Source organism: Salmo salar, chromosome ssa09 (genome assembly GCF_905237065.1).
Source record: "Salmo salar chromosome ssa09, Ssal_v3.1, whole genome shotgun sequence".
NCBI lineage: Eukaryota > Metazoa > Chordata > Actinopteri > Salmoniformes > Salmonidae > Salmo > Salmo salar.
Genome location: NC_059450.1, coordinates 70,214,065 through 70,228,581, shown reverse-complemented (window position 1 = coordinate 70,228,581; position 14,517 = coordinate 70,214,065). Strand labels below are relative to the sequence as shown.

Here is a 14,517-nt window from a genome sequence, read left to right as displayed (position 1 = left end):
CTATTGAGGTGGCTTATTCTAATACCCAGCAATAATTAATTACCAAAATCAAGATTTGTCACATTGCGCACGTTACACATTATGAATAATAAATCGAAGCGAAAATTTGACAGTAGTGTACAAATAGCTAAATAAAACTTAATTGAATTAACATGTCTGATTTAAATATCATTGAAATATATAGGTCTATGTAGCCTAAACTATGGCCTATTTATATTTTAATACAGTAATCTCGGTTTTCATTTGAAGCGTATTTATATCCTTCCCTTGTTATGCAAAGAAATTGGCAACATTGTAGTTGTCACGTTCCTTCTGAAGTTGTCAGTACAAAAGACATAAACATCTTGATTATATGTTTTGCGGAAATCTGTGTATGAAGTGTCACGGAAGGGCAAAAAAGCATCTAACGACGTACTTGGGTACGAGCGTTTTCAAGAACCACTTTAGTAACGATGGTTTTGGGAAACAGCTCGGAGATTTAACGATGCTCCTACCAAGGTTATAACGATTGACGTAGCCTTAATATGCTTTTGGGAAACCGGGCCCTGGACTTTATGTACGAATTAAATCTAGGGATACCATCATTCCCAATGTCAGCCAAGTTGAGCTAAAACAAGCTAGGAGTAGTTGTTCTCATTCCAAACCTAGGTGTGCACTGTGTAGACCAGAAAAGATTCCAGTAGGATACCTGTGTGAATTCCGGAAGCAGTGACGTGAAGAGTTTTTCTGCATTACTTTCGGCTGGAAGCTGGGTGGGTCAGGAATCCAACACAAAAATCCAGTCTAACTTGATATGATAAATAGTGAGTATATCGGGATTGATCTCACTGTCATAATAGAATAACATTTTGGAGGCAGGAGGATCCGACTGGATACACAACATTAATTCAGTGACTTTACTAGCGTTGCCTTTCGCACTTGCTTTACTGCTTGTTAAGTAGCTACCATTTTCCCCGTTCATTCAGAACGTTATTATGTCTCGAATTCTTTCGGGAATTATACCAGACGAGGCAGTCTTCGCAGACTTCAGAAGACAAGCCTTGTCAACGGACAACTGGTACAGTAAATATGACAAGAACGGAATGGAGGTTTGGGTCGAGGTGGCCCCTGTAGCATCATCCCCTCAAGGAAACAAAAACATCCCTAAAGTTCACAAGATAAAGGTGAGGACACTTTGGCTTGACTTATCTGTCGATTTGATACACAGTAGTGTAGCCTAATGTTTTTGCACTGTAACACTAAACAGTATATGGTCATGGATCAGTTGAGTTGTTTGACCAAAATATGTTTTATTTATATATATATATATATATATATATATATATATATATATTTTTATTTTCACCTTTATTTAACCAGGTAGGCCAGTTGAGAACAAGTTCTCATTTACAACTGCGACCTGGCCAAGATAAAGCAAAGCAGTGTGACAAAAACAGCAACACAGAGTTACACATGGCATAAACAAGTGTACAGTCAATAACACAATAGAAAAATCTGTATACAGTGTGTGCAAATGAAGTAAGGAGGTAAGGCAATAAATAGGCCGATAGTGGCGAAGTAATTACAATTTAGCAATTTACACTGGAGTGATATATGTGCAGATGAGGATGTGCAAGTAGAAATACTGGTGTGCAAAAGAGTAGAAAAACAAATATGGGGATGAGGTAGGTAGTTGGTTGGATGGGCTATTTACAGATGGGCTGTGACAGCTGCAGCGATCGGTAAGCTGCTCTGACAGCTGACGCTTAAAGTTAGTGGGGGAGATATAAGTCTCCAACTTCAGTGATTTTTGCAATTCGTTCCAGTCAACTATATATAGTCAACTATATTAACAAAATAGGGGCATATCCTGTTTTCTATTATGAATCCCATAGTCTGAATAGAGCAATAGACATTGCATTAAAAGACTAACTTTTACCCATTCCTGTCCTTTGCCTGACTTTTTCCAATGTATCTCTATCGGGGCTTTCCACCCCTGTTCCTGCCGTCTTGTAGGTTTTTGATCCAACCCTAATCTAGCGCACCTGATTCTAATAATTAGCCGGTTGATGAGCTGAATACGGTTAGTTACAGCTGGGGTTGGAGCGAAAACCTTTCAGGAGGGTAGCTTTCCAGAAACAGGGTTGAAGAGCCCTGCGCTAAGTAGTCTTTTGACATTTCAATGTCCCTTGGAGACAGCGTAACACAGGTTTTCTGTTACACATTTCCACCACAACCCTTTTGTTTTTGTGTAGCGGCATTGTTACAAGAACACCTAGGGGTTTCCGGTTTTCCATGACCATTGGTTTATCTGGTGTCATGTTTTATTGTAGTGAGTACTCAACAGATAAGACCTGATCTTGAGATGGACTTAATTTATTGTATTACTTCAATAATCAATTTACTTCAATGCTCTCTTTTGCTGTTTGGATTTCAGTGCAGAATGACCATAAAAGATGTGTCAGCCGCCACCATGTACGACGTCCTTCATGATGGCCTGTATCGCAAAAAGTGGGACCCCACCATGTTGGAGAGCTTTGACATTGCCCGTCTCTCCCCTAACGCTGATGTGGGCTACTACTCATGTGCGTGCCTCTTATTTGCTTGAGTTAAAAGTGCTATTCCACATTCCTCTGTTGTTGTCTCTTTCTTTACAGTGCAAAAACCTGACGGGTCAAATTTACTAAACGTTTGTGGTTCAAAGATGACCACAGGTGAAAATGTGCAGTAAATCTGGTGTAAAGTATTTTATTTACATTCCTTCCACTGTCCCATTGCTTTGAGGAACCCATTTCTCCATGGTGCCCCTCCACTGCGTCTCTGTTTCCATTGCCTCCTCTCTCACTGACATCCATTACACTATATTGCATTGGTTCCATCAGCAGTTGTAGTGTACTTCTTATTCTGCCCTCAGGAGTTCAGATAAGGCATGAGGGAGCTGCTTTTAGAGTGTATTTGTAGTCAACATGAGAGTGCAGTTGCTGCCATTGTAGGTCTTCGGAATCTTTGGTTACCATGACGGGGGTGTTTGTAGGAAAGCTCTCCTCAAGTAGTTTTTCATTTGTTGTTGTCCATTTTGGTTTTCAGGGCTATGTCCGAAGCCACTGATGAACAGAGATGTGGTGACGCTGCGTTCGTGGCAGGTGACGGACGACGAGTACGTGATCGTTAACTACTCAGTCAAACACCTGGTACGTATGCCATGCACTTTCACCTCCTCGGTCTGTAGACTCTCTGGCTCTTAGCAACCATCCAGTACATACAGCTGTCTGTCTCCACTCTACCATTCCTATAGTTCAGTCCTCATACAGGCCCTTGAAAAAGTATTCAGACCCCTTGGATTTCTTCACATTTTATTGTGTTACAAAGTGGGATTCAAATGGATTTAATTGTCTTTTTTGTTGTTGTTGACAATACACATAAAATACTTTAATGTCAAAGTTTAAGAAACATTTGAGAAAGAAAAGACTAGAATATAGTCATTGCATAAGTATTCAGCCTCTTTGTTTAGGCAAGCCTAAATTGGTTCAGGAGCCAAATTTGGCTTAACATATCACATAAACAGTTACATGGACTCACTCTGTGAAATAATAGGGTTGACGTGGTTTTTAAATGATTAAGCATTCCTCTGTCCCCCATAAATACAACATCTGTAAGGTCCCTCAGTCAAGTATTGAATTTCGAGCACAGATTCAAGTACAAAGACCAGGGAGCTTTTCAAAAGCATCATTAAGAAGGGCAGTGATTGGTAGATGGGTAACAATAGCAAATCAGACATTGAATATGTCTTAAAGCATGGTCAAGTTAATAATTATGCTGTGGATGATGTATTAAACCACCCAGACACAACAAAGATACAGTCGTCCTTCTGAACTGAGCTGCAGCACAGGAAGGAAACTGCTCAGGGATGTTACCATGAGGCCATTGGGGATTTTAAACAGCTACAGAGTTCAATGGCCGTGATGGGAGAAAACTGAGGATGGATCAACAGCATTGTGGTGACTCCACAATAATGACCTAAATGACAGAGTGAAAAGAACACAAATATGCTAAATATTCCAAAACATGCATCTTGTATGCAACAAGGCACTTAAGTAATACTGAAGAAAAAAAACATGGCAAAGAAATACACTTTTTGGCCTAAATGCAAAGCCTACAAGGGCGGATCTCGAAGGGGGCCGGGGCTGGGTCTTTTTTAGAAAAAACGTCTGTAGAGTCAGAATGGTTTGAGCTACAAAGTATTAAAGCTACAGTATTTCTGAAAAGCTGAGACTCACGAACACGCATGTTTTGCTCTATGACCCTCACAAGCTACACAAGTCGTTAGAAGCTAAGGGGTTCTTCTACATAGAAGATCATAGGAAATCCCAGGACATAGCGTCTACACTACTGTAATAAACTCACATAGTTGCTGTCACAAACTCAGCACAGTTGTCACTGACTAGTTGGATATTCATTTCCCACTGAGCAAACAATTTCTGTACTTACAACATTCACATACATTTATTTTTATCAAATTTTTGCTTTTGCAGAACCTTTTTTGAATGCAACTGTTCATGTCAAATAGTTTTATGTTCTACCTGTAGACCTGGTTGTCCTGAAAATAAAATGGTAAAACACTTCAATGTGAAGCTAAATATAAGGGCTGGACATGCAGATAAACCTGGTTGTCCTGAAAATAAAATGAAAAGTCAGAAAAAATGAAAAGCTGAATTTTGCTGGGGTCTCGGGACTGATGGGGTTAAATCTGCTTGAAATACTATGGCAAGACATCAACATTGCTGTCTAGCAATGATCCCTAACATCTTGACAGAGCATGAAGAATTTTGAAAACATTAATGGGCAAATATTGCACAATCCAGGTCTGCAATGCTCTTAGAGACTTACCCAAGAAGACTCACAGCTCTAATTATTGCCAACATGTATGGACTCAGGAGCTGAAAACTTATGCAAAGACTATATATTATTTATTACATTTTTATGAATTTTAACAAAAATATATAAATTGTTCTTCCACTTTGACATTACAGAGTATCTTGTGTAGATTGTTGCCAGAAAAAAAGAATTAAATTCATTGTAATCCTACTTTGTAACACAATAAAATCTGAAGAAATCCAAAGGGTCTGAATTATTTTGAAAGACACTGTAGATGAGTCATATAACAGAACCACCTTGTGTATATTTAACACGATGAGGTGGTTCTAATGTGGATGAAGAAATCATGTTTTTATTGCAATGATACATTGTTACTAATAGGTACTGAATGTTACATCGGTCTACATACGCCCAGAATCTCATCTGATTTGGTTCTTATTTCTTCCGTCACAGAAATATCCTCCCAAAAAGGACCTTGTGAGAGCCATCTCCCTCCTGACTGGCTACCTGGTGAAGGCCACAGGACCCAATAGCTGCTCCTTTACCTACCTCTCACAGGCTGACCCCAAAGGTGAGACCCACTGTCCACAGACCATCTTCAGATCCTATGCTTCAGTTGTCTTTTCTTTATTGAAAGATATTTAATACAGGCTATGTTACACTACAGGTACCAAGAGTTGCTGTGAATATTGATTATTTGGTTTATTCTGTATTTCAGGTTCTCTTCCAAAGTGGGTGGTGAACAAAGCGTCTCAGGTTCTGGCTCCCAGGGTATGAATAATATCAGCCAACATTGTTACTAATCTTCCTTCAGCTAAATTCTGTTTGACGACAGAGTTATAACTGGTTTTTAACAGTTATACAATAAGCCAATACCTCTGTGTGTTTGTGCGTGTTACGGTGGAAAATTCTTGTCCTGAACTAGGTAGTAAAAGCTTGCCATCTAAGAATATTGAGTGTGGGTTTCAAGTCTCTTAAATCACCATGGTAACCACAAAAACCCACTGGAAGGTCCAGTCCAGCTCTGTTTTTTTGTTTTTTTTAAGTCTCTCAGGAAGAGAAAATGACTCTCAACAGCCCTGTAGAACTTGTTCTTCTGGTTTCATAACATGTGCAGCGTGAAACTATTCAGGGCAAGGTGTGTCTTTGTGTGCGAAACCAAGACTGTGTGTGTGGCTCATAGCTGTGATTGAATGGAAACCTGATGATTAATGATTAACAGCTAGCTGCTCATCTTAAATTGCACCCCACTTACGCTCATTGTAATATCATTACATTATGTACAGTGCCTTCAGAAAGTATTCACACCCCTTGGCTTTTCCCACACATGTTGATGTGTTAGTCTAATTTGAAAATTGATTAAATTGACATTTTTTAAGAGTGGTACTCAGTTGATATGTTGTTGGATTTGCCCCACACATAACACTTTGTATTCAGGGCATGAAGTTAATTTCTTTGCCATGTTTTTTAGCAGTTTTACTTTAGTGCCTTATTGCAAACAGGATGGCTGTTTTGGAATATTTGTTTTCTGTACAGGTTTCCTTCTTTTCACACTGTCAATTACATTAGTAATGTGGAGTAACTACAATGCTGTTGATCCATCCTCCATAACAATTGAATACTTATTGACTCAAGACATTTCCGTTTTTCACTTTGAATTAATTTGTAAACATTTCTAAAAACATAATTCCACTTTTACATTATGGGGTATTGTGTGTAGGCTAGTGACAATCTCAATTGAATCCATTTTAAATTCAGGCTGTAACACAACAAGTGGAAAAAGTCAAGGGTTTGGGAGGTGCGAATATTTTCTGAAGGACTGTACATGCATATGACTCAGGGCAGAACTGTAAAAAAAATGAAGTGAAGGGGAAAAACTAGGCTGAGACTCAGCTCTCGTTCTCTGACACACTCCTCTCTCCCTGCAGGTTCTGAAGTGTGTGCACAAGGCAGGCCAGAGTTACCCAGAGTGGAAAGAGCAGAACTCTCCAGATCAGAAGCCCTGGTTGTACCCAGAGCAAAGCACCCTGCCCATGATGGACCCGGCCGAGCTGACCATCCAGCGGGCAGACTCTCTGGAGAACGTAGACGAGAGCTCCCAGCTGGACATTCAGGAGAGTAACAAAGCAGAGGACAGCAGCTGAGCACATCTGTCAGAGGGGATGAAGCCTAGACAAGAGAGGATGGATGGACAAGCTCACGCAGACCTAAAGACTCAAGTCCTCAACCTCTCCATAGCACATGATCCCAATCTTTAAAGTTTTAAGATCCACCCCCAATTTATTTTGTACTTATCCAGTTTTTGCCTTATAAACCACAGTTTATGCCTCTATGGAGGATGAGAGAATGAACTGTTTACATCTGTTTGGCCTTATGGAGCTGAACAACATACCAACGAGTGGAAATTCTGTTTCTTCCCCTCTGCCTGAACTGATAATACAGCCAGTTTTTGACAACGAACTGTGCCAACTCCAGACAATGCACTGGCAGAGGTGCTAGAAGGACTTGGTTGTTATGTACAGCTACTTTTAGAAACGGCAGCATCAGGTATTTTATATTACCAGCAATGCTTCATAGTTTTTTATACAATTTGATATGAGGTTTGGAATAATTCAGAACCAAGTTAAAGAAAAGCCAGGATTGGCTGTTTTGATTTCCTGAGTATAAATTCATGTGAAAAGATGTATTTGTGTATGATGTTTTTTTACTTTTCTATTTGATGGAATATTTGTTTCTTGAGCTACATTGTATTTCACTATTGTCTTTTTGACTGGAAACCATGAGTACGGATAGACAGAAAGTGCCTTGTCATTCTATTGGTATTTATTGAAAGTTTGTGCAATCTGGGAGGGAGACAATGGAATTCATTCCATTGCTGGTTATATACCCTTGGTATGTATGCTTTGGTCTTACTGTAGGCACTGAATATAGGATCCAATGGTGACTTAACTAAATTGAAATATGTTTAGCAAAATATCACACTTAGTATTTTAACAAATGTACACAGTGACTTGTAGGATTTTTTTGTTTGTGTTATTACCTGAAGAATCACCATAGATCTTACCCCTTTTAAAGTGTATTTATTTTCATAAAGTTCCTGATAAGTAATCATGACAGAGCAAGCAAGGATCCTGAAGTTAGCCTTGCATACAGCTCTTGAACTTGACTTTGAAGACAAATGATTGTAAAGTCGTTTTTTTTATAAACCTCAGATAAGGTTCACGTGTATGTGTGTGTAATTACAGTGTTTTGATGGGACAGCCAGGATGTCTGTGACAGTCAGTCAACCCCCCCAAAACAGAAACTCAAAGTGGAGCAACAAGTTAATCTACTGTGGTGTCACTGGAGCAATACCTGTTTTTCTCAGGAAGGGAGGGTGTTGGGGTTTCAGGGAACATATTGTAGTTGCCTGTGGAGCATGACCTGATTTAACCTACATGGCCTGATTTAACCTACATGGCCTGATTTAACCTACATGGCCTGATTTAGCCTACATGACTGACCTGATTTAACCTACATGACTGGCCTGATTTAACCTACATGACTGGCCTGATTTAACCTACATGACTGGCCTGATTTAGCCTACATGACTGGCCTGATTTAACCTACATGACTGACCTGATTTAACCTACATGACCTGATTTAGCCTACATTACCTTTTTTTGTTTTAACCTTGTCAGCTCGGGGATTCGATCTAGCAACCTTCCGGTTACTGGCCCAACGCTCTAACCACTAGGCTACCTGCCACCCCAACCTGATTTAACTAACATGACCTGATTTACCCCAGATTAAGCTTCTGTAACCATGTAATGATTCTTTCATTGAAAGAGGAAACCAAATGTGTCACAGAATATCAAATAAAGTTATAACAAGGCTTGAGAGTTGACACGTGTTTTATTTAGTGTTTTACGAGAGCATGATCTGTGAAGTGGGTCACAGGACAGAAGATAGAGTTGACAGTGAAAACAGGTTCTACTATCATGACTCCATCTTTAGGGTCATTAAGGGACGAGTGATTTATTTACACTATCTAATCTATTTTGACATGTTAAAACAAATTTGGAACTCATTCCGTGCTGACGTTTTATAAGTGATGGACCATAAACTACGGCACAGGGAACAATGTGATTTTGTTTAATGTATTGAGCTTCATACAAGGCAAGTATTAATTTATATGAGATTATGGTGTCGCCATGGACAAGGATGTTGGCACCTTAGTCGACACGTTAGGTCAAATATAATTTAAGTTAGTTAATAATAGTTCTACAGTTTGTGTAATAGTTAGTCTGGAAAATGTTTATCTTAGATAATCAAAACATTTCATATTAAATGTAATTAATCTTTTCCACAGTATCAAGGCATTATCAGGTCCTCGGTCCATTATAACGTTTTTTTGAATATCATTAAACTGTGTATATACACACTGAACAAAAATATAAATGCAACATTTTTTTTTTAACTATGTAATTATAGAATAAGGCTAACGTAAAATGTGGAAAAAGTCAAGGGGTCTGAATACTTTCTGAAGCGTGTATATGTCTATAAACTCAGCAAAAAAAGAAACGTCCCTTTTTCAGGACCCTGTCTTTCAAAGATATTTCATAAAAATCCAAATAACTTCACAGATCTTCATTGTAAAGGGTTTAAACACTGTTTCCCATGCTTGTTCAATGAACCATGAACAATTAATGACCATGCACCTGTGGAACGATCGTTAAGACACTAACAGACGGTAGGCAATTAAGGTCACAATTATGAAAACATAGGACACTAAAGAGACCTTTCTACTGACTCTGAAAAACACCAAAAGAAAGATGCCCAGGGTCCCTGATCATCTGCGTGAACGTGCCTTAGGCATGCTGCAAGGAGGCATGAGGACTGCAGATGTGGCCAGGGCAATAAATTGCAATGTCCGTACTGTGAGACGCCTAAGATAGGGAGACAGGACGGACAGCTGATCGTCCTCGCAGTGGCAGACCACGTGTAACAACACCTGCACCGGATCGGTACATCCGAACATCACACCTGCGGGACAGGATGGCAACAACTGCTTGAGTTACACCAGGAATGCAGAATCCCTCCATCAGTGTTCAGACTGTCCGCAATAGGCTGAGGCTGGACTGAGGACTTGTAGGCCTGTTGTAAGGCAGGTCCTCACAAGACATCACTGGCAACAACGTCGCCTATGGGCACAAACCCACCGTCGCTGTACCAGACAGGACTGGCAAAAAGTGCTCTTCACTGACGAGTCACGGTTTTGTCTCACCAGGGGTGATGGTCAAATTCACGTTTATTGTCGAAGGAATGAGCGTTACACCAGGGTCTGTACTCGAACGCGATCGATTTGGAGATGGAGGGTCCATCATGGTCTGGGGTGGTGTGTCACAGCATCAGGACTGAGCTTGTCATTGCAGGCAATCTCAACACTGTGCGTTACAGGGAAGACATCCTCCTCCCTCATGTGGTACCCTTCCCTGCAGGCTCATCCTGACATGACCCTCCAGCATGACAATGCCACCAGCCATACTGCTCAGGAATGTCAGTGTTCTGCCATGGCCAGCAAAGAGCCCGGATCTCAATCCCATTGAGCACATCTGGGACCTGTTGGATCAGAGGGTGAGGGCTAGGGCCATTCCCCCAAGAAATGTCCGGGAACTTGCAGGTGCCTTGGTGGAAGAGTGGGGTAACATCTCAGCAAGAACTGGCAAATCTGGTGCAGTCCATGAGGATTGCACCACTTAATGCAGCTGGTGGCCACACCAGATACTGATTGTTACTGTATGTTACTTTTCATTTTGACTCCCCCTTTGTTCAGGGACACATTCCATTTCTGTTAGTCACATGTCTGTGGAACTTGTTCAGTTTATGTCTCAGTTGTTGAATCTTGTTATGTTCATACAAATATTTACACGTTAAGTTTGCTGAAAATAAACACAGTTGACAGTGAGAGGACGTTTCTTTTTTTGCTGAGATATATATATACACAATTGGGGTAACCAGTTTAAAACCTAGTATTCAAAACGCTTCGGGTCAGAGGTGAGTGAAAGTGATATCTTCCCTTAAGAATGTGTCCCTTTGACATGCACTTCAGTTGACGTAGTTTACTTAGAGTAATGTATACTATTTGCATACCATAATGTTCCAGGTCCCCTGCATATAAAAGAAACACTAAGCATCAACACCAGAGAAAACAGTGTCTTCAGTGCACGACTCACTGTGTAAGTGAGTGAACACCTGATATAACAACATCCTTTCAGCATCTGAAGCAGTGTGCATCGTTTAGTATGCAGAAGGGGAATGCACTGTCTTTACGTGGTCCTGGGGTGTAAATGTGAATGAATCCAGTTAGTCATGCGTTCGTTCATCCTTGAAACGGAGGACGGGGGCTGTAGTCTGTGGGAGGCGGACACTAGTGAAGTGCAGGTCTATCCACTAAGGACATCAACTCCTACGAGACGGACACTCACATACTCTCTCCCGGGGAACTCTTCTGCCACCTAGTGCACAGTCCTTTCCTTCTGTCTCTGGTAGTCTATGGGAAACAGGAAGTTATATAACAACCGTTATAAAAACTTCACAGGTTGGAGAGGAGAAACTGAGGCAATAATGGCATCAGATACAATTTAGGTACCTTCTAAAATATTAGCTGGCGGAGCAGGTGATGGCAACACTTACTGTAGGGAAAGAAGCGCACCCTCATCAGAATCTCTCTGGCAGTCTTCAGAATCTCAACAGCCTGAGAGGAGAAGAAATGTTTTCTATGAGTGACAAATGTATGCCCGAAAAGTGTGAACCTTTTTATAAACATAAGTTAGTGCTGCGGTACAAAATGAAGTAATGAGATTTATCAAGAGGTATAGTGTGGTGTGTACCAGAGGAGGCTGGTGGAAGGAGCTATAGGAGGATGAGCTCATTGTAATGGCTGGAATGGTATCAATGGAACAGAGTCAAACACATTGTTGCCATGTGTTTGGTACCATTACATTGATTCCATTCCAGCCATAGTCCTTCCCACCAGCCTCCACTGGTGTGTACATTCTACAGTACATCACTGACCCTCGAGTGCTCTATGTCCTGGAAGTCCACCTCATTGACAGACAGCACCTGATCTCCCTCCTGGAGCTCTGCTCTGTGGGCGTCCGAATCTGGGACCACCTATCATACACACACAGAGAGATGAAGGAGATGCCGACCTTTCGGAGCCTTAGAAGTGTAGGCTAGGTAGATCAGCCCTGCATGGGCAGTAGCACCAGCCTCATCCTCTCTCACACACACACACACACACACACACACACACACACACACACACACACACACACACACACACACACACACACACACACACACACACACACACACACACACACACCTTGGAGATGAAGATGCCCAGCTGAGAGGCCTTGCCCCCACGGATGTTGAAGCCTAACTGTGCCCCTGGAGGTTTCTTCAACACGATGGTGCGTGGCAGGAACTGGGTCAGCTCATTGTTGTAGTCATGATGGTGGATACGCTACACAGACAGACACAGAGGGAACATCGTTGAAGATCTGTGGGGGCGGCGCCCTAGTCTGAACGTTGGCAGTGTTATGACAGGGTATGGATGTCATGTCAGGATCATACCTCCTGCGGGGCTATCCATGCTGGGGGACTCTCGTAGGAAGGCAAAAAGACAACTGGGAGTTGGTAGTCATCATACGGGATCTTTTGGTCCATGGTTTCAAAACCTATTGGTTAAAAAAAAGCATAGGCAATGATCATTACAGCATGCAATAGTCTCTCCAAAACAATATGTTATGTCTGTTTGGAGGCTGTGGGACACTAAAAGGTGCTGGATGGTCAATCTGAAGTCTGCACTGGCCGTGCAGCATTTACGGTGATACAGCCTCTGCAGAAGTCAGGGCATTCATACTTCTTGCGCTTCGCGGAGCAGTGCAGAGCTGTTGTGAAGGAAGTTGTCAAGGAAGTGAGTTTGTGTTTATACAGGACCTCCCGCCTTCATCTACTGTCAACCAATTTAATTATATACATATATATTTTTTTACCTTTATTTAACTAGGCATGTCAGTTAAGAACAATTCTTATTTACAATGACAGCCTACCCTGGCCAAACCCTGACGACGCTGGGCCAATTGTGCGCCGCCCTATGGGACTCCCGATCACAGCCGGATGTGATGCAACCTGGATTCGAACCAGGGTCTGCAGTGATGCCTCTTGCACTGAGATGCAGTGCTCAATTTGGCATTGTTACAATGCGTCGCTGCACTGTTAAAACATTTGAGAAGCACACGACGATGCGATATTTGGCCTCTGCGTACCTCCAGAGGACTATATTTTCAGATCAAGCATAAATTGGCTCTTAGCGGTTTCAACGAGGAAAAATTCTACCCGTCAAGTGCGCTGCGTTGTTTTGCGTCACTGCTTAATTAGCGATTCACGATTTTGCTGGGGTGCAACTTACTTTTTTTTTTCGAAAAGGGAGGGGTTAATTTGGTCATGGACAGGCGAGAGGATTTCAGAGACATTACTCTACACTGGCAAGATTACAGATGTACAGGCAATTTGGCTAAATAAGGCAATAAATAATCACAGGAGGTTTGCCTCTGCAATAACAGTATAAGCGAGACAAAAACTTATTGAACAGGGACTCGCATCAAATTCCATAAACGTTACTGGCTCAGCCATTAGTACCTGCTTTTTCCATGTTCGCAACCTGTCCTGACATTTGTTGTTCGCTAGCTATCACCAGTTAGCTAGCTAGCTTAGGCGGTGATTACAAGCTGTACCATCGTCATTCTGACAAAATAACGCAAGTGTAGCAAGTAAACTACAGATTACTTTAAATGTTACAATGAATCCAAAATATAAACACCGTTATTTTATTAATGTAATCTACTGTTAGCTAGCTACAAATAGCAACAATCTTACCAGGCAAAAAAGAGAACTTCCCCTTCAAGCCACGCCCTGTTGACGAGTCATGGGTAACTGCATAGAAAATAATAAAACTTTATTGTCCATCAAGGATGGAAATGTTTCTTCAGAATCACCTTCCATTAAAAGGGTCACATCATATACATTTAAACCAGTCAGTCCATTTTGCATACACCAAAAACATTGATACATTCACTCACAACCGACCGCTGTCCCAACTGCACTGGATAGATAAGTACATATACTGATATAATTTAGTTTGCATTTCACAGGCCAACAGCACAAGGAACAAATGGATGTTTGAACACATTCTTCTTGGCCTTGGGCATTCTGAAGCGCCGGCCAGAGGGAAGACTCTCGAACTGAGGGTGGTAGCGGTCGCCAATGACAGCCAGTGCCTTCTTTTTGGTTGCCTTGTGTAACAGACTGCTCAAATGTGCCTTTGGTCGACCAATTACTTTGCTGGCTGTGTTAACAATTCTGGTCAGTTGGGTGCCTGGACGTGGGCGTGTCAACAGAAGTGGGTGTAGAAAGTGAATCAGCTAATTGGAAGATTTGTTTTCACTTAAGACCGTGAGCCAATCGGACCTGGGAAGAGAGCAGACGGACGGAAGATGGCGGAAACTGAGGTTTTGTTTGAAACTAGTGTCGAGTGAAGCTAATAGTACAGAAAATGGGAATGAGAGTGTTACAGTGGCGAAGAAAAAGGGAAACAAGAAGTAAAGCTATGTTGGA

General features: G+C 41.4%; 2 protein-coding genes across 5 annotated transcripts; one reads left to right on the top strand and one right to left on the bottom strand.

The window, feature by feature from the left end:
- The first annotated feature begins 721 nt into the window (after positions 1 to 721).
- LOC106611740 (START domain-containing protein 10) lies at positions 722 to 8,728 on the top strand. Its single transcript, XM_014212265.2, has 6 exons — positions 722 to 1,163; positions 2,417 to 2,564; positions 3,067 to 3,170; positions 5,308 to 5,425; positions 5,573 to 5,625; positions 6,783 to 8,728. Exons 1-6 carry the CDS (start codon positions 975 to 977, stop codon positions 6,996 to 6,998), a joined length of 828 nt encoding a protein of 275 aa, XP_014067740.1. The 5' UTR covers positions 722 to 974; the 3' UTR covers positions 6,999 to 8,728.
- Positions 8,729 to 10,716: 1,988 nt separating this feature from the next.
- Positions 10,717 to 14,083, bottom strand: pdzd11 (PDZ domain containing 11). 4 transcript variants are annotated; one of them, XM_045723292.1, is made up of 6 exons: positions 13,780 to 14,083; positions 12,475 to 12,578; positions 12,224 to 12,364; positions 11,911 to 12,009; positions 11,486 to 11,590; positions 10,717 to 11,386 (listed from the first exon to the last, which is right to left on the bottom strand). In XM_045723292.1, the coding sequence occupies exons 2-5, from the start codon at positions 12,565 to 12,567 to the stop codon at positions 11,489 to 11,491; spliced, it is 435 nt and encodes a 144-aa protein (XP_045579248.1). In that variant the 5' UTR covers positions 12,568 to 12,578; positions 13,780 to 14,083; the 3' UTR covers positions 10,717 to 11,386; positions 11,486 to 11,488.
- Positions 14,084 to 14,517: the final 434 nt, after the last annotated feature.

What these genes read in the sequence shown, in the direction of transcription:
- LOC106611740 (XM_014212265.2), top strand. Translation starts at nt 975, where the DNA reads ATGTCTCGAATTCTTTCGGGAATTATACCAGACGAGGCAGTCTTCGCA. An exon ending in CTAAAGTTCACAAGATAAAG is followed by an intron (nt 1,164 to 2,416) that starts GTGAGGACACTT and finishes TTTGGATTTCAG; the next exon opens with TGCAGAATGACCATAAAAGA. An exon ending in TGATGTGGGCTACTACTCAT is followed by an intron (nt 2,565 to 3,066) that starts GTGCGTGCCTCT and finishes TTTGGTTTTCAG; the next exon opens with GGCTATGTCCGAAGCCACTG.
- pdzd11 (XM_014212155.2), bottom strand. Translation starts at nt 13,576, where the DNA reads ATGTCAGGACAGGTTGCGAACATGGAAAAAGCAG. An exon ending in TGGGCATCTTCATCTCCAAG is followed by an intron (nt 12,010 to 12,223) that starts GTGTGTGTGTGT and finishes TGTGTATGATAG; the next exon opens with GTGGTCCCAGATTCGGACGC. An exon ending in AGGACATAGAGCACTCGAGG is followed by an intron (nt 11,591 to 11,910) that starts GTCAGTGATGTA and finishes TTCTCCTCTCAG; the next exon opens with GCTGTTGAGATTCTGAAGAC.